The sequence below is a fragment of the Pelmatolapia mariae genome, linkage group LG3_W, assembly GCF_036321145.2.
Source record: "Pelmatolapia mariae isolate MD_Pm_ZW linkage group LG3_W, Pm_UMD_F_2, whole genome shotgun sequence".
Lineage (NCBI taxonomy): Eukaryota > Metazoa > Chordata > Actinopteri > Cichliformes > Cichlidae > Pelmatolapia > Pelmatolapia mariae.
The window spans coordinates 83285391-83304027 of record NC_086229.1 but is presented as its reverse complement, the minus strand read 5'-3'; the positions used below and the strand labels follow the sequence as shown (position 1 = coordinate 83304027).

Here is an 18637-nt window from a genome sequence, read left to right as displayed (position 1 = left end):
CGTGGCGCCAGTTCAGTGATACGAACGCTGTGGTTGGGGACAACTACGGTTGACACAGTGCCACGGGCCCTGAAATCAAGCCGGGACGTAATGAAAGTCGGGGGAAAAGGAAATCTATCTCATCTCGTCTGCTCTCAGCAGGGTCTCGGCTAATCCCCCTGTGCCAGAGTCATCTCTTTTGGCAAACACCCCCACCACCACAAATAAGAACTCGGCCTACCTTGGTGCTGTTATTTTTACACACGCTCGTGCCATCTGGGTTTTTCTCTAGCTTATAGGCTCTGACCTAAAATGTTATGTTATGTGACATTGTAGTCCATTTTATTCCATGCTGGTCCCTTCCAAATGACCTTTAGCCAAATGCCTGAGCATGTTTATTCAATCACATTAGAGAAGCCTAGTGGTGTGTACACAAAAACACCTGCACTGGAAAAAAAAAAAGAGGCTTGACTTTTCATGTCACGTAGCATGCACTTAAGGTAAAAAAAAAAAGAAGTCTTTTTTTAACCGGAGAGTTAAAAAAATGAAAGTAACTGAAAGGCTGCCATTGTAAATCTTTTACCTTACAATGTAAAGTGCTCTGAAATGACTGCTGCCGTAAACTGGCACTGTTTAAATAAAGTCGAATTGAATTAAAAGGTGCCATTTGCATAACCCACGCTGACTCCCCGCTCCTCCTCCTCCTTCTTCCTCTCCCACCTTTCTGGTTCTGTTTGGGTCCATTCGCAGCTGAAGAAACTCCTTCTGGCACCCGCAAACTCCCAGCTCAGCTATAATCAATACACAGGTGGCAAGGCACAGAACCATGCAGCCAGCAGCAACCACCGGATCAGACCACCACCTGCCGTCGTCAAGGTAGGGAGTCACACACACACACGCACACGCTGTTGATTTCACTCCCGTACACACATTTTTTTTCCTGTTTGTGTTTGTTTATCTCTCTCACTCTTTTCTTGCTCTCTCTCGCTACTTGCTCACCCTCCCTCCTTCTCACTTTTTTTTTTTTTTTTTTTGCCTGTTTTGGTGGCCGCCTTTAGAAGATGTTAGACTTCTGCTCTAGCAGTCTACTGTCCCAGGGGGCCATCTCGTAATGAAAACAGGCTGATTGCTGTTGGGCTTTCCAGGCGAGGCGTCGGCACCGTTGTCTCATTAGCTCCACCACTTATCCGCCTTGGTATGGTGCCTGTTGGAGGACGGGAAAAAAAAAAAAGGAAGAAAAAGCAGCGACAGGCGCTCTTGCGGCGAGATTGATGCCTTGAGACGACAAGATCAAAATATCAGACTTGATGTACTCATTAGATGGCTCTGAAGAGAGTGTTTTTCTATAGGGGTGGGTTTGATTAAGATTTAATTTTAGTCAGCGTAAGTATCACAGGTTTTGTGAATTCTGCTAAATGAAAAGACGGGATTATTTCAGTCTCGCCCGTTTGCATTTCACGCCAGAATGTGGCATACTGTGCATTCAGTGTCATATCAGCATATAGCACTTAATTGTGTTCTCTTGCTCTGTAGGACTGTCTGAAATCTGCATTTGTTATGCTTTAACGCATGCACAAAATCATCGCAATGTAAAGAACATCTGTATCTCACTGTGTGGTGAATGCGGCGCAGACATATGTTAGCTCTGCGTACCGTGTTTGCACATGCAGTGCGTCAACCCTTCTTCACATAGTCTATTTTCATACTGTGTCTTTGAGTCATCCGTTTCTGGAGCAGAGCGAATGAGGACTCCCGGAGGACGTGGTGTGCGTACAGAGTGGCGCGGTGGCGCTCGGGGGGCCACGCAATTAAAATGATGGGCGGACAGCACTCCCACCATCGCCTCCTAGACAGTTGGGCAACCACTGCGCTCGAGCTGTTTGAGTCACACTCTTAGGCTCTCCATGCCTCCGTCTCTTTTCTACTTTTGTTTTTGTTCCAAATAAAATACTTAACATTTGTCGCAACTAGATCAGCTGCACTGTGCAAAACTTTTTATTGGAGCTAACTAAGTCATTCACTCTCTCTCTGCTCGTCCCTCCGCAGACGGAGAGCCCCTGGAACGGCAAAGCAAGAGGGGGCTCCAGCCAACAGAACCGCCCGGTGAGGCGGCCCTGCACCGAGCTGCTGAAATACCTAACCGCCACCGATGACATCCTCCTCCACGCCAAAGCCAGCGAAGCCAAGAGCGCCTGGGGGGGTGCTAGTAGCAGGGACAAGAGTGGCATGGGTCTCGGTGCCTCTTCTTCCTCCTCTTCACCGTCCTCGTCATCCACCTCCTCGTTCTCCTCCCTCTCCTCCACCTCTTCCTCCTCTTCCTCTACCACCTCCAAGAAGAAGCCGGCTGTGCCGTCTCATCAACAGCAGCAGCAGCAGCCGCCACAGCAGCATCACCAGCGAGGTGAGAGCCGGGCTGGAGGCGAGTGTAGTATGGCTGGTCTTGGGGCTGGGAAGTGGCAGCGTTGCGCTCACGATGACGGGTTTGAGGAGTCGGAGGGTGCTACTATCCCTGTTGGCCACAGAAGCTCCGCCTGCGGCCATGCCCGCCCCAAACTGGAGCACGGGCCGCCCAGTGAAGAAGGAAGGCCGCCAGGCGATGCGGGCCGCCTGGCCGCCGCTAGGTTTATTAGGTATATGCACTCTTATTCCCTCCCTCCCCGAGAGGCGAGTCACAGCTGTGAGCATTGCCGAGAGGCTGCAGGCGCCACTCAGGCTAGTGAGGGCTTTGGCAGGCAAGGCCGTAGCAACAGTAACAGTGCCAGCCGTGCACCACATAGGCACATCACAGTGACTATAAAGAAAAGAGACGAGAAGCCGGGGCACCCGTTACTTAGCCAGCTGCTCACCTCCAAAAAGAGGCCCGCTCAGTATCAGGCCCGTGTCCTCCCGCATACTCCCATTACCCCTTTACGGAGCAGTAAGAGCAAATTAGCAGAAGCGAGGTCTGAGAGTCCAGCCCGGGCTTTTTCTAAGGTTAAGGAGGAGAAGGAGCTCAGAGGGACCACTGATGATAGAAACAAGGGAGTAAGTCAAGCTGAGGAGGCTGATTCAAGGCCCCTGTTGTCACCTCTCACCTTTGACCTAGAGAGCTGGGTTAACCAGCCAGATCCAGGGCTAGACATGGCCTTTGGACTAGATCTGGGGTGGCCAAGCCAGGGGGGCTACAGGGAGGATGTTAACCATGATGATGATGATGATAATGATGGTGTTGTTGTTGATGGTGATGATGATGATGATGACCATGTCATGGGCAGCCCCGCAGCGGTGCTCTCACAGGGCCCACCGAGCCCACTCCTCCCAGATACTAGCATTGCAGAGCCCACCCCTCCCTGCATCATACAAGGGCAAGGGCACCCACACATGCAGGCACTCAGCGAGCACCCCGATGACCAGGGCCACCCATTGTTAGGTAATCATGAACTGCATCCCCCCCACTGGCCTTATCTCTGCTCTCTTTTCTCCCTCTCTTGCTCTAACCACTTCCCGGTTTGATTTCACAACTAACCCCCTGTCCTAATTTGAATCTAACAAGTCATTGTGAGGGCATCAACAACAATGACAGCAAAACAGCCTGCTCGCCAATGCTTTTTGCTAGTCGCAGAGGCACTCTTTTCAATTTTCAAAAATGAGTGGGGTTTTTTTTGTCTTTGAAAAAACAAAGGAGGGGGTGGGAAAAGGGGTGAGCCATGTCTTGCTACTGTACGTCTTGTATTCGCAAAGCCAATCCTTGAATCATCTTTGGCTGATTGAGCTGAGTGTGCTGAATATGTACATTTAGACTCAGAGCCCCGGTGCTGCTCTCTAGAATCGCACTACTAAAGCCACACTTCTCTTAGCTGGAGCACAAGCCGGCCAGAGCCTCGGGCAACTGCACAAGCTTCCTTGACTCTCCTTTCTTCCTTCTTTTTGTTTTTCTTTTCTCCCCCCTCCTCTGCTGTTGGTGCATGCGATTATGACTTTATTGTCTAGGGAGGGGCTCACCCACTGTCATGTGTCTTGTTTGTGGCATCGTCTCTCTCTCTGTATGTCTTTTTCCATTTCGATCTGTTTGTTGTCTTGAGCGTGGTGTCTGTTTCTAGACACCTGTGAAACACGTACCATCACTTCATCCTGCCTCACAGAGTGAACAGTCTATCCTAAGAGAATAAATTTTTAAAATGGGGTCAATCTAAAAAAAGATATGCTCTGTACAATAGTGTCCATAGTAAGGCTTTCTAACTAGAAATGGGTGTTTTTTTATTTCTTTTTTCGTAGTAATATTTGCATTTGTTGAGCCAATTTGGGATTAATTGTTGCAGACTGTGGATCTGTTCTCTTCTACCATGAGTGTTATACCTAGATCAATAATTACCCATGCTCCTTTGTGTTCTGCAGCCAAACCAACCACCTTGCCACTTCCTTTGACCCCAGAGTCTCCAAAGTAAGTGTGAGAAGTTTTTCCACATTATTCTAGGCAAAAAAAGGCAACATCGAAACTACAGAAAAAAGACAAAATCAAAGAAAGCTATATAGACTAGAATCCAACCTGAGGCATTTTTGTGATTCATTTCCATTTCTTTAGGTCATTACATCTTTCTTTAGTCTTACTTTCACCTGTGAAGTAAGACGTTCTACGTTTTATTTTGTCTTCCAGTGACTACAAGGGATCACCGTTTGAGAACAAAACCACTGAACGCACATTAAGTGTGGAGATTGCTGGAACCCCAGGTAAGCAGACTTTTTCTGACAATATAAATTCTTTTTAAATGACCAGCCGAGTACTTATAGCTGTGGTAGGCAGTAATGGGTTAATTCCTTTCGGGAGCCTTGATAGTTCCATCACAGTTCAGAGTTCAAGGTGAAGACATAAGGAGATCAATTTTATGTGCCTAAGTATCGATTAGGACTTCCAATCTCCTCGGCTTTTATTAGCAAACCCCTCCCATTCCCCTACCACTCCCACTGGTTTGTTAGTGAAGAGTTAATATACCTTTCCTTCCACCAGATCCTAATGCTCTCTGACTGACAGCTCACTCAGCCTTCTCCAGGCGCAGAATACACAACTATGCTGGCTTCATCAATCTGTTCAAGTAATGGCATCCTGTCATTTAGACGTAGGTCACGGCTGCATTAAAGCTCATTCAGACATAACCGCGACAGTGACAAAGAAGTGCGAAAGAATCATTGCACGTATGGTCCGCACGGACACTAGTGAAGTATAGTCAGATGTTTGAAAACTTTGCAAAGAGCAGGGTCTTCGCGCGCTGCACGGTGCAGCTGAGAAAGCTGCCCCTGCCCCAATCACACGGGCTCAACGAGCGAGAGCTGTCGTTACGCACACGTTACTTTTATTCCTGTGCTGTTCAACTGGTCCTCCTTAACGGTCATGTTTTACCGAGCTGAGCAATTCACAGGGGGCGTATTGCAGTCGTGAAAGCGACGCGTGAATGTGTATGAGGTCCAAACTTGAAAGATCACCTTTGCAGTAATGGGACCGGGAGGCTCATTCATACATGAAACCAACATGTTCATACATGGTCAAATTAAATGGAAAGCAGTGTATCAGTAAAAGGAGCTTTAGCCTACATGTGGCAGGGAAAATTCAGAAGGCTGCTGTTTTCATTGGGTTTTGCTGTGTAATTGACTTTGCCTGTATGATCAGCGCCTTCCTTACTCAAATTCCCTGTGGACACAGGCAGCTGCGTAGATGTTGCCAGACTGGGGATATTTCTTCATTATCAGTCACTTCATCCTTTCGTGTTATTGAGTTATGCTTAGCTAAATTAGAAAAAAAAACTATATGTAATTGGTATTTAAAAGACAAAAGGGATGAAAATGTGAGGGGAAAAGCTGCAATATTGCAGGTCATCCATTTCTTTCGCTCTTTATGTCAATGATGTTAGTAATTACCACGTTTTCTTACGATTAATTACCTAGGGTCAATAAAACAAAATAGCAGCCCTGGCCCTTTTGTCTATTTATTTACTAGCAAGGGAAATGGTCCTCATAGTACCCCCTGTGTCTTCTACTTAGCTCCTGTGGGGGTGGAAAAGCAAACCTCCAGAGGTATCCCCCTGTCCTCCTCAGTTTGGCTGAAGTGCTGTTTAACCCTTTTATGTAGATAAGCTTTCAGGGTCAGAGGGGGGATGTCTGTTGAGACCTAAAGATTGGAAAGAGCAATGCCCCTTAATCTCTGTGGCAATCAAACGCAGTTAATATTTCTTCCGCTTTTACTGCACGTGGGCGAGTCTGTTGACCTGTGGCCAAATCTAAGCCGTCTGTTCTTTTCCAACACATCCATTTTATAAGCACGGTCAAATAAAGCCTTTCACCTGACTTAAACCCGTTCTGTGGAAAATGTAGGATTGAATATTAGCAGGAAAGTCATTAGTCCAGAAAGCTCTGGGCTGCTGAGCGCCTTTCTCACTTAGAGATTACCTTTGAGTCTCAGCGCTGTACGAACCAGATGGATATAGATCCCAGTAAGCAGAGTTGTCAGCTTTTAGGTTCGGACTTACACGTCCTTCGTAGATTTAGAGAATCATTCCACTACAATAGAGATAAAGGGTGGTGTTACTGATAATCAAATGGCAGTCTACCAGGTGTGCGGTCCCACCTTCTACTCCCAAGGCAAGTTGACCATGTACTGGTGGAATTTTCCTTGACTTGTTTCCAGTAGTTTATTACTTTATGCCTTTATGATGAGTTGTAGTAGTAGTAACTGCTCATTAAAAGAAAGATAAATTTAATTGTGAGGACTTGTACACTTTGTACCTACTCGAATGATGATTAGTAGTTATTAATAGCGAGGTTTGGACTGTTTGACTGCATGTTTTCTTGACCCTTCTCGGGGAGGTACGGTGAGCACCCCCCCTGGGATCTGACTGTTCAGACCTAATCTCTATCAAGCTAATAGATTTACCCTGTACTGCTGTGTTGTCTTTAATTACTGTATCTCATGACACAGAGGTGGTCTGTGTGTTGTTATTTGCCTAGCTTACTGCTGGATCAACTCTTTAAGCCTGGAGTTGTTTTTCGCTCCGAGGTCCCTTCACAATTTGCAGCTGGACGAGAAAATAGAACTAAAAAAAACAAAAAAAAACCCCCAAAAACCTTGCCTCTTTCTGCCTCACTCGCTGCACCACCGCTTTCTCTCCGGGGCCCGCATGATTGGTGCTCACACCTGCAGATCATCCATCACTAGCAAGTTTGACTGAGAGGCACATTTTTATCTAATTCTGATTTATTTCCGCCTATCGCTAATGGCTCCTAGTTTATGACCCCGTGCGTACGTTGTTTTGGACAGATGGCGTTTGATTGGTGAAACAGAAGTTCTTCAGGCATTGTGTAGCATCCACTCTCCCTCTCCGCGTCTCTCCTTTCTCATTTCCAAAGCTCATTTAATTGGCATAATGCAAATATATGTCTGTCTCGCTATCATGACTGGGGAAGAGGGGGGAAAAAAGTGAGCGAGAGAACGAGACAGAGGAGAGCGAGAAGGGAGAAGGAAAGGAAGGGAGGAAGGGGAGTGGGCGCTTGCAGTCCTACTTATAGGCACATCCAGATAATAAGTAGGATGATAAGCTGGTGGATCAGGCCTTCCAAACACAGCCGAAACATGCACATTTATGTTTTGCGATCCCACACGCTCGTTGCCAGGCTGTCTTTCCGGTGCACATCCTAACACGGGATTTGATACTAATAGCTGTCATTTGGTGCAATTCGCCGGCAAGGGAAGAATGATCTGCATTATAAGAATGGCAAAGAAGAGGGGAGAGCGTAGGTGTTTCAAAGTGCCTGAGTTTGACTCCAGTGAGAGTCTGTTAGCGATGAGTGTGCCTGCGTGTGTGGGCACATTTGTTCTGCAGAAGATAAAAACAGGAAAAGATGCAGGGAGACAGAGCCGGAGAAGGAGAGATTGATCTGGTGGAAGGTGGCAGACGGGAAGAGAGAACAGGGCGGAATGGCAGACTCGAACTAAAGCAAAAAGGGGGCGATCCACGAGGAAGAGGAGGAAAGGGGAGAACGAGAGTAATGGTGTCGGCTGTTTGTGTGAGTGCATTAACAATGCTATAAAGTGGGCTCATCTCAGGACTTCCCATATAACTGCCATCTGTCTGGTTGTAAATCTGTGAGGGAGAGGGAAGCAAGAGGAGGCGGGGGGCACATCCAATAGGGACATGCCATCTGAAAGGAATGTTAACCTATTCCCAGTGCTTCCAGTGATCCACCACCAGGCTTGCTAAGGCAACAGAGCGGTGACATCCAGTTCTCTTCTTACAGAAAATGTGGATGGTGCTGGCTAATCTTTAAACATGCACTGCGTCACACACACAATTGTTCTTTGAGACTACACACACACACGCAAAAAGGTCTTGGCGCGGGACGGCGGCCAATTCATCGGAATGAAACCAGACGTTTCTATGAAGCGGGCAGAGATATGATACATTCACTTTAATTTTTTTCCTGCCTGCTATCAGATGCATTACGTTTGTCCTTTCCGGGGTTATATTTTTTTCTTTTTTTTTTCACGAAAAGGGATCTTTTCAAGGTCAGCGAGGTAGAGAATGGCAAGTCATCCGTATTACAGTGCAGCCATATCAAGTTACACCAAGCATTACATTAATCTGTCAAGATTGCAATAAAATAGGATTAGGCCGAGGGAAAGTGAATATTTTAATCAGGCATGTATCTGTGTCCACTGTCCATAAACTGACCCGGGAGTTTATAGAGGAGTGTGGGCGAGGAGGCAGAGGAGGGAGGGGCTAGGTGGGGAGGTTTGCGTTATGATTCCATTTTCATTTTACTGTTCCCAACCCAACCTGTGTCTCTTCCTCCCCTCGCAGGTTTGACACCACCTACCACGCCCCCACACAAAGCCAGTCAAGAGAATCCTTTCAAAGCATCTCTCAAAACCAAGTTGTCTTCATGTTCCTCCTCGGCCTTGGCATGCAAAAGAGCCAGGCTGAGTGAGTTGGGCCCCGGCGCTCTGGCCCCGGCCCCAGGTGCCTCAGGCAGGGGCCCCACCAGGAAGGGTCCTGAACAGACTGAGCTTTACGCCCAGCTGAGCAAAGCAACCACCACCCTCCCTTACTCCGTCACTCAACACGCAGTGGGGGGCGGCCTTGAGGAGTATCGCAGCACCGGCAACACTAAGCGGGCAACGCCCCGTAACTACAGCGACCATGACTATTGCCAGGCAACAGCTGGTAATAAGAAGGATGGGGGCTCAGCCACTGTTACCACAACCACAGCTGTGAAAATGACATTCACCTCAGGTGCCACTGATGCTCCAGTGCCTGCTGAAGGCAAAGTGGAGAGCAGGCATGTGGAATGTAAGGATTCAGCCATGCCACCGTCATCTTCATCATTTCCTCCATCATCAGCTTCACCTGGTTTTTTGGCTAAACAGCAGAGTTTTGGGTCTGTGGATGGAGAGGCGGGCCAGGTCCGGGGGTTAGGGGAGCACGCCCTCACACAAACCGCTCAGATCCCCTCACAAGAGGCCACTATTGACAGGGACCAACACAATCTTTGCGCCACCAGCCGAAAGCTCCTGTGCGACCAGGAAATCCGAGCAGAACTTAACAAGCACTTTGGCTACCCTTTGCAAGCCCTCTACACCCCGGGTGGCCAGGAGAAAGAATCAAGCAGCAAAACGAACAATGCTACAGCTCCTCAGTCCCTCGAGGGGGGAGAGAATGACTGCTACCCCCAGAGGCTGCCTGCCTCCAGCTACCTTCACCCGGGGTTTCTGGCCTTCCACGACGAACTAGAGCTGGACGAGAGCCGTGAAAGTCGCTTCCTCTTTCCATGGGAGGGCACCCCTCTGGATCTACTCTTTGACTGCGCCCCCTGCTCTCCCTCTTCTTCCCCACCATCCAGCTGCTCCCCTTCACGAGGCTCTATCTCTCCACCTTCCTCCCTGCTCCTGTCACCCAGCAGACCTTCCTGCTGGGCCGGCAGCGGGTCCCGCTCTCGTTCCCGTTCCCAGTCTGGGTCCCGCAGCTCCTCTTCACGATACCGCAGGCGCTCTCTCTCCAGCTCACCCGACAGACGCCCGTCCTCCTGGTAAGTTATCGGTCTCTTCCCCAGACTCCCCCTCCTCCCTTTTTTGTTCTTTTACTTGGTTGCTCCACCTCAAAGTTATGCAGTTTAAACAGGACTCATAGCAAGCAGGAAACCACTTCTCAGAAATGTTTACACCACCTGTATGCCCATTTTTAAAACAACATGGTCACACCCTTCAACTCTCCCTTTCCGCATGTGATTTTGACTCAGAATATTTAAAAAACTGGCTCTGATAGACCGTGACCTGGCCTTTTTAGGATTTCTTCACCTCCTGCTATTCTGTGATGGAATAGATTCTAACCATATTGCAGTTGTTACACGACTCAGATGATTCCTTTATGCCAGGTGACACTTAGATCTGAGCTGACAATGGGGGAAAAAGATTAGTTGAATGGTCCCCCCTAAACTAACAGACAAAGGACAAAAGAGAAAAAAAAAACAGAACATGAAAGGTGCCAGAGGCACTGGACTTTTGAACAGTGTGAGTTTTCATCTCTAGGCAGGGAGTTTTATTTGAGTGTCTTTCTAACACTCGCACCCACCCACCCACCCCCTCTCACTCACTCCCTTGCATGCTCCCGTTTTTTGTTTGATGCTCGGGCTATTGTTTTAAGCGGCAGCTGTTGTTTTTACTGAGTGGCAAACCCTCGTCTTTTACATCCCCAGAGATGAAAGCGAGAACCAGTCTGTGGGAATATAGTCTCCAAACCCCTCTCTAAAAAAGACTCCTATCATCATAGCTTTCTGGGAGAACTACATTTCCCATGCTTCCCTTTGATCAGAGCTGAGGGGGATTCTGGTTGGGTTCTTTTGGTGAAAGAACAGAGGCAAACTGGAGTAACCGAGAGGGATGTGAATAAATTCAGTTTGTCAGGAGCGGCTCATTGAGTGACTCCCAGTATACGACTCCACCGCTGTGACTCAGTTTGTTTGCATGATTACTGAAAGGTCAGTTTACTCCGCGGAGCCAATAGAATCACTTTATTCTATTCGGGCCCTTGTTCTTCGCTCTTGCTCACAAATTATACAGTAATAGTCTCAAGGCGTTGCATCAAAATCTGACACTGACAAGCTTTCTGAAAACGCTGCATAGGGATTGGAGTTTGAACGTGACAGAGCAGTAAGCTTGTTATAGTTCCACGCAGGAGAAGATAAACAGAATTTCAGGGAAATAATTCTCTAAATCCCTCCTCACTGTTTTAAGATTTCGCAGCATAAGATCCTTGATCTTTCCAAACTGGCATTCCTTTGCTTCACTGAGCTTCCCAAACTTCTCTCCTTCCATTATTCAGGTCTTCCTTCTTCAGCAGCACTTAAATATTTAAGCATCAGAAGCTCGAGCAGTGTAGGGGAACTAGCTCTACAGTGAGGCCACTAAGGCCATAAGTATTGACCACGTCTTCATACAACATAGATAGCACGTGCACGTATGCTAGCGCAGATGCGTATAAAAATCCTGCAGCAAATCAAGCACATTTTCCGAGGCCAGGGTTGTGTTAGGTCAGCACAAGGAGAGGAGACGATGCTCTTTAATGCAGACTAATGGGCCCTGTGCATATCTAAGAGGTTAATTTAGTTCTTAAAGCCAAAAGCAAATTAACCAAATGTCACACGTTTGCAACAGTAAACAGAAATATATGAACGCGTTTCCTTTGTTTTTGCAAAAAAAAGTGACTTTTAACTTTATTTTTCCCTTCAGGTCTCGTCACAGCACAGATTTGAATGCTTTTCGTTCCAGGAATCACAAGAGCCCCCACCCCCAGCCTCGATCTCCTCTGAGCCGCAGGCCAAGGTGATTGTTTTAAATGAATCATTTAACCTTCAATTTGTTATGTGCTTAAAACTTTTAGTTACACGCTTCGGGTCACGACAAATGTTTGGCTTTTCTGTGTGTTTTTTCTTCTTAAGATTTCTTAATGGCGTGCATGAAAGCATAGTACCACTTTTTGCTGTCACCGCTCAGAAATCCTTTGAGTTCTTTGTGAATGCCTTTCCACAGCCAGACCTCAGGAGCATCCTGTCCCAACGGGTTGGGGGATGGGGGGGTGACAAACATGCAGGGCAAATATGTTTAATTGATCGTGTTTTATTAGACGACTGACAAAAGAATCACACTGATGCGCATTCGTGCCGCACCCGTGAGCTGACGCTCCCAGCTGTATAATGGCACTTATTCAACTTACTGCCTCTGTAGTTTTGCATGAGCCACTGCAGAGGGGACCATTTCATATGCAGAGATGTACTCGCGCTGTGCTGAAACAGAGACAGAGAGACAGACTGACACCATCCCAGTGCTCCGAGCTGATTTGGCACCCACGCGCCTAATGACACCCGACAAGCCCGAGAGTCGCTCATCAGTCGAAAACTTAACGGACATGTCTCGTACTGTTCCAGGCTGGGGGAGAAAGTTGCACTTTCCTTCTTGATGAAGCCCTAACTAAGCAGAAAGTAATGACATGTGAAGTTGTGCTGACAGTTGCAGCTGCTCGGCTCCCCGACTGCGCTGCTCGCCGGCACTCCCGCGGGCCTCACTCGCGGGCTTCGCAATCGTGGCGGTGGCGAAAAAGACATCTTATTAACGTGTCCGTCTCCTTCTCTTTGCAGCCCTCGCGCCGAATATTGGTGATTGTTCTTCATAAGCATCAACGGGAAGGGCGAATTTGATGAGGGAGTGATCTCGCAATATGTCCTCGTCTCCACAGGTATGACAGCTACGAGGAGTACCAGCACGAGAGGCTGAAGAGGGAGGAGTACCGCCGGGACTACGAGAAGCAGGAGTTCGAGAGGGCCGAGCAGCGAGAGAGACAAAGGCAGAAAGCAGTTGTGAGTCAGCTGACACAACTACCATCACATTCCCTCTGTAGCTTTTTTTTTTTTTTTTTTGAGGGGGAAAGGGGTGGGGGTGGGGTTTGATGCTTGACTTTGGGTCTTCCTGCAACAAAGCTGATAAAAGACCACATGTAATCACTGCTGTGGCACAACGCACAAAAACCTCCCACAGACATGCACAGATTACTTGGGATGACACAGCCCTCCAGCCCGGTGCCATGTGCCACAGTGCCTCTCTCTCCCTGTGTGTGTGCGTGCTGAAAGAATACATACAAAGTGAGTTCCTGAATGATTCAGGCGACAGGCCCTTCCTCTTTATCTCTGGGTTGTGTATTTTTAACGTCTCCCGTCTGGAAACACTGTCGACTCTTATTAATCACACCACAGGGGCAAAAATGTTAAAATAGATGAAAACTAAGAGAGCAAAAAAAAAAAAAAAAAGGAGATTTAATTTTAAATAAAAAGAAGGAAATAGCCACTAATTCCACTGCGATCTCTTCTTTTTCCTGTATCTACTTTAAAAAAAAATCATGCAGATTCAGTGAACATCACGTTTCTCCACCCTTATCGCCGCTCTCCTTGTCTCAGTGTGAAATTACTCGGGTTTCCAGCGGGATGGTGCTGCTACCACCCGTTGATAAAGCACACGTTAGGTGGCGCAGTAATTCGAACGATCTCGGTGATGGAGAGACGAAAGATTCCCAGCGGTAAAGCTCGAGCTGTCAAAGGAACGGGCACGCCAAGGCCGCCTTGTTTATCAGCCGTCAGCAACTACACTCTACATTTTTAGCCTCCAAACAGTGTGCAACATTAAAGAGAGGAACAAGCGCAGGACAGCCGCACGTGGTTAATCTTTACTTGCTTTCCTCAGCTGCAGCTCAAATGAGCAAAGGTGAACTTTGAGTTTAGCGCCAGGCATCCGATTTCCATACGTGTTACTACTGCCCCGAAGACAGCTTTCAGAATTCCAACAGGCCTCAATGGACTCGCCCAGTAATGGCAAGTAAATGAATGAATAAATAAATAATACCAGTCATACACGATAGCCTCGGGCCTCGACTGTATTATATGATTAGCAGATGCAATTAAAATACTCAAAAGCCAGCCTGGTGCAGTTTGTTCCTAAATTATTCCACTATGACCCTCACGTCCTCTGAGGTTCAGGGAGCAGGTTTTTTTTTTTTGCCCCGAGGCTCTCTGCTGCTGCTCTTTATGCTTCCTCTCTCTTGGATATGAATAACCTTATAATATTAACAGGCCTCTCATTTAGGGAACCACGCCAAGTTTGCTGTGTATTGTGAGTTGGACTCCCGAAAGCTGGAAAGAAAGACAGAAAGAAAGAAGCAGGCTTCTGTGATATATAGCTGAGTCACTCCCACTGCTTTATTTTTAGACTTCACAAAAAGGAAGAAGCAGCCCCAAACTTAAGACATGGCATCATTTGATAAAAATCGCTCTGCCTCTGCTTGATGAGTTGCAGAGAGAAAGAGGAATTGTAGTGCCAAGGCAGATTGAAGGCGCTTCCAAACTGCAACTCAATCAGATAAGAGGAAGCAGGCTGAACCAATCACAGAGGGAACACAACAGACAGATGGAAAAGAGGGACAAAAACAGGGGGGGCCCCCCAAAGTCGCCGGCAGTATCCACAGGAGTGATCAAGACCAATTCATTAGGTGCTCGGTGAAGAAAGAAGGGGGAAAGGAAAAACAAGACTTCCCCTTTTAATCTCTTTCCTTCTGCGCTGTCTGTCCTCTTAACGAGCAGGAGGAGAGACGAGTGGTGTACGTGGGGCGACTGAGGTCCGACTGCACCCGGACAGAGCTGAAGCGCCGCTTTGAACTCTTCGGTGAAATAGAGGAATGCGCAGTGAACTTGAGGGACGATGGGTAAGGCCTCAGGATGTTCTGTCTTTGTGTGAATCTGTGTCCTATCTTGGCTTTAGTGTTGTTTTAGCATACCGTACGGGGGGGGGGGGTCTACTGTAACTGCTGAACTTACAGCAGAGGCCGGTGACAAACACAGAGCTTTTGCAATCTGAGAGCGTCTCCCGATTCATCTACATTTAGGCCCATGGAGCCTGAAAGACGCACCTTTATTGATTGTCTTTTGCATATAAATAGAACGATGGTCATGACCGACAAGGCCCCCGCCCCCACCCTTGTTGAGTCATTGTTGCCCCACAGCAACACTCTGACGTGTTTATTTTCTATTCCTGACCAGGGACAATTTTGGCTTCATCACGTACCGCTACACTTGTGACGCCTTTGCCGCCCTTGAGAATGGACACACCTTACGCAGGTCAAACGAGCCCCAGTTCGAGCTGTGCTTCGGCGGACAAAAGCAGTTCTGCAAATCACATTACACAGACTTGGGTGAGTGCAGCTTTGTTGTTCTCTCCATCAGCCCCCTGCGGTCGTGCTGTACATTTGCATGCACGCAAGACTGCCAGCAGAACGTGGGGAGCGAGGGCGAATAAGCCTTGAGTGATGCTTCCAGATCAAAACGTGCCCATCTCGGCGCTGATAGCAATTCCTACAGCCCAGAATGTGTCCGGCCAGGCGTTCCCGCCTCGAGATTGCAAAGAGAGTTCAGAGGTCGGGCTGTGAACATGCTGACGAGTAGCCTCGGTATCTGAAGCAAAACGAGGCAGACTCCATTACTCACGTGGACGCGAGATGCTTGCTTTTGTTGAAATATATATGAGCTTAAAACCAGTCTTGTGTGTTTTCACGTATGTGTGGGAATCGCATTAATAAGAAAAGTCAGGGCTAGATTAAATTAGTAGGAGCAAGATGTTGTAGAAGAATGACAAGGAAAAAAGACGAAGAAGAAGAAAGTGGGAGCAAGGTGAAGTCCCACAACCACCCCACCCCCTCCACTCCCTTTAAAGTCCATCTGTTGCCAGCTGTTGTGGTGCTGAAACGAGGGTAGAGCCTTGATGCGGCACTTAGGGGCCAATAATTTACATTGGGGGGAGGGGCCGCTTCAGCAGCTCTCTGCCTACCTACCAGCTACTTCTGTCTGCGCGTATCTGCTGCCTTTGCTGAGAGTATGGAGGATGTAGCTGACTGCAGTACAGCAGAACTCATCCAACATAAGTTATTCCTCAGAGTAAACATGCCTAGCTTCTATACTGGCCCGACACGTGAATCTCAATCAGAAACCCGAACCGCAGTGACGCATTTGATAAATAATGCAAGCTTATCGGTGAAATCGAGGCTTTTCTTTTTTTCTTCTTCTGGTGTGATGCCCCGCTTCTGACATGTGAAAAAAGGAAAGAAATGTACTTTGATAAAAGGTGGTGACAATTGAGAAGCGAAGCAGCGTTGGGACTTAAGTAGCATGTGTGCCATTATTTTAAGTACTGCACAAACACAAAAGATCATCTGCTCCACTCGGAGACAACATGAAAGATGAGTATTGACTGCTCTGGAAGCAATATGTGAGGTCAGAAATGTAAAATGCGACACTACGAGAGGGTCAGCGGGTCATTTTAAGAGAAAAAGAGCAATTTTCCCATTAAATGAGGCGGTTACTCTACATCTTCAAAGCACGCACTTGAAGCCGTTAGCCTTTTAAAAGAGTGCATGGCACACAGAGAAACAGTTGCTAATCCTGAAGCCTTGAGGTTAGACATTATACTGAGATTGACTAATCAGTCTGCTGGAATGGAAAGGCCTTCATTCGACAACCTCTTTGTCAGGAATGGGCTATTTTGGTCAGCCCCCATATTGATAGCACGAGATAAGAGATTGAGAGGAAGGGAGAATCTTTTAATAGTGAGGTATCCAAACCTCTTCCCATCTTCTCGTCTTTTTTTTTTTTCTTTTCAGAGACACTGTCCATTAGTTTTAAGTAGAGCAGCAGGGTATTTTTCATCCCTCAAGGTGTGCAGCGTGACACAATCCAGCCCTTGGCCATTGCATTAGATCAAACCGGCGTCTCCCAGCTGCCACGGTCATTCCCATTTCTCAAAGCACTAGGTGTGTGCTGCCGAGTCCTTTGGGGGGGCCCCATTTGTGAAGCTGTCTGTTGGCACAGATAAGATGCTCTTTATGTATTATCAGGTTGATCGAGAAAAACAGGAGCTATGAGAGATGGACGGACACATCTGCTGTCTTTGTGTAAAAAATAAAGAAAAGCAGTGCATTCTGTCCTTGCGGCGTGATTCCTATTGGTCTGTTGCTAAAACACAGGAAGCATAGAAACTATCAGTTTAACTTTAGAGCCGCACATGACCGTAAGTGCAGAATATTCCCAGAGCCCTCACCGCAAACACTTCCGAGAACACAAAGGTGAACCCTGTTGTTTTATGTGCGACTTCTAAGAAATGCAGCTCCGCCTTACGCTAACCGCACATCCTTGTTGCTCCATTTTCAGACTCCCATTCAGACGACTTCGATCCAGCCTCCACAAAAAGCAAGTACGACTCCATGGATTTTGACAGTTTGCTGAGGGAGGCCCAGCACAGCCTGAGAAGGTAACCTGTTCAGTGGCACCTGCTGTCTGTCACAAAGAGGGACTTCTGATACCTCACGGTGGTTTCTCGCTCCTTTGATGACGAGACTACCAGAAGTTTTACACTCTGTCAAAGAGTATATAAGAATAAGTCTATAGACCTATATCAATATAAATGAATATATCAAAAATAAAGTTTACATGAACATAGCTGCTGAAGAGCTGGGAAGAGACATTGCGTTCTGGGAAGCCAGTGAACCCTCAGAATCTGCACGGGTTTGGTGCACTCTACTGCTGAAAGAAGAAAAAGAACTTTATTTTTTCTTTCTTTCCTTTTTGGGTTTTCTTTGTTTTTTTGTTGTTGTTGTTGCTCCAAGCACTACAATACCCACAATTCTTTTGGGGGGAGGAAATGAACACGCGCAGCTTTTTTGGCCAGACTTATTTTTTTCTTGTTGTTGTTGGCCTTTTTTTTGTTTTCTTGTTTGTTTGTTTATTCTTTCCTTTTTTTCCTTTTCAATCTGGTGTTTGGATCCGGTGTTACATCGCAAACAAAGAGTTTGGTTAAATTCTCAAGGTAACATCATTGTCTACATTTAACGGAGAATTGTAGCTGTGTATTTACAAATACTATTAAAAAAAAGGAATATTTTTATTTTATGTACATATCAAAGTTCTTTATTTGTTACAGCTATGCACTGTAAAACGCAGCCTTTTTTAAAAATGCGGAGAACATTTCTTAATTCAGAATGTCGATCTGTAGTGATTACAATACTGTAAAAACATTATTGTACACCTACATGATGTGTAGAAGACATGACATGATTGTAGAAAAAAAACAGAAGAAGAAGAAGAAAAAAAAGATGTGTCCGAATGCTCAGTTTTGGAGGAGCATGTGAACATGTGTCTTTTTTTTTAAGTTATTTTTTTGTGGGAGAAAAAAAAACAGTCAACCATGTATAGTTTATGTCTGTTTTTAAAGTTTCTCAATCAGTGTTTTTTGCTTATACAGCCACTGTAAAATGCATTTTTAACGTCTTTTTCATGATTGTAAAGAACGTTAGCCCATTTTTTAACCCAATTGTTTCATTCATATATGTATATATATATATATATATATATATGTGTATATATATATATATATATATATATATATATATATATATATATACATATATGAATGTGGCTTTGCATGGTTCTTGTTTGATTACCTTCAAAGAGAGAGAAAACTGTATTCACATCTTTTCAATCAGTGTAAACACATATTTATCTATTTATTTTAATATTTGAATCAGAAAAAAATATTTATGGACTCCTCACT

General features: G+C 46.4%; 1 protein-coding gene across 9 annotated transcripts in view; it reads left to right on the top strand.

The window, feature by feature from the left end:
• The window catches only part of ppargc1a (peroxisome proliferator-activated receptor gamma, coactivator 1 alpha), a 295859-nt gene extending 277469 nt beyond the window's left edge, over positions 1 to 18390 (top strand). For 4 of the 9 annotated variants that reach the window (XM_063470098.1, XM_063470097.1, XM_063470100.1 and 1 more), the window contains exons 4-13: positions 730 to 855; positions 2026 to 2380; positions 4354 to 4399; positions 4613 to 4686; positions 8805 to 10029; positions 11729 to 11821; positions 12732 to 12852; positions 14623 to 14744; positions 15079 to 15230; positions 17239 to 18390. In XM_063470098.1, coding sequence (XP_063326168.1) covers positions 730 to 855; positions 2026 to 2380; positions 4354 to 4399; positions 4613 to 4686; positions 8805 to 10029; positions 11729 to 11821; positions 12732 to 12852; positions 14623 to 14744; positions 15079 to 15230; positions 17239 to 17342 — 2418 coding nt within the window. In that variant the 3' untranslated portion in view covers positions 17343 to 18390. Of the gene's footprint in view, positions 1 to 729; positions 856 to 2025; positions 3389 to 4353; positions 4400 to 4612; positions 4687 to 8804; positions 10030 to 11728; positions 11822 to 12731; positions 12853 to 14622; positions 14745 to 15078; positions 15231 to 17238 lie in introns of all 9 variants that reach the window. The other 5 variants (XM_063470094.1, XM_063470093.1, XM_063470095.1 and 2 more) reach the window with 2 other exon arrangements.
• Positions 18391 to 18637: the final 247 nt, after the last annotated feature.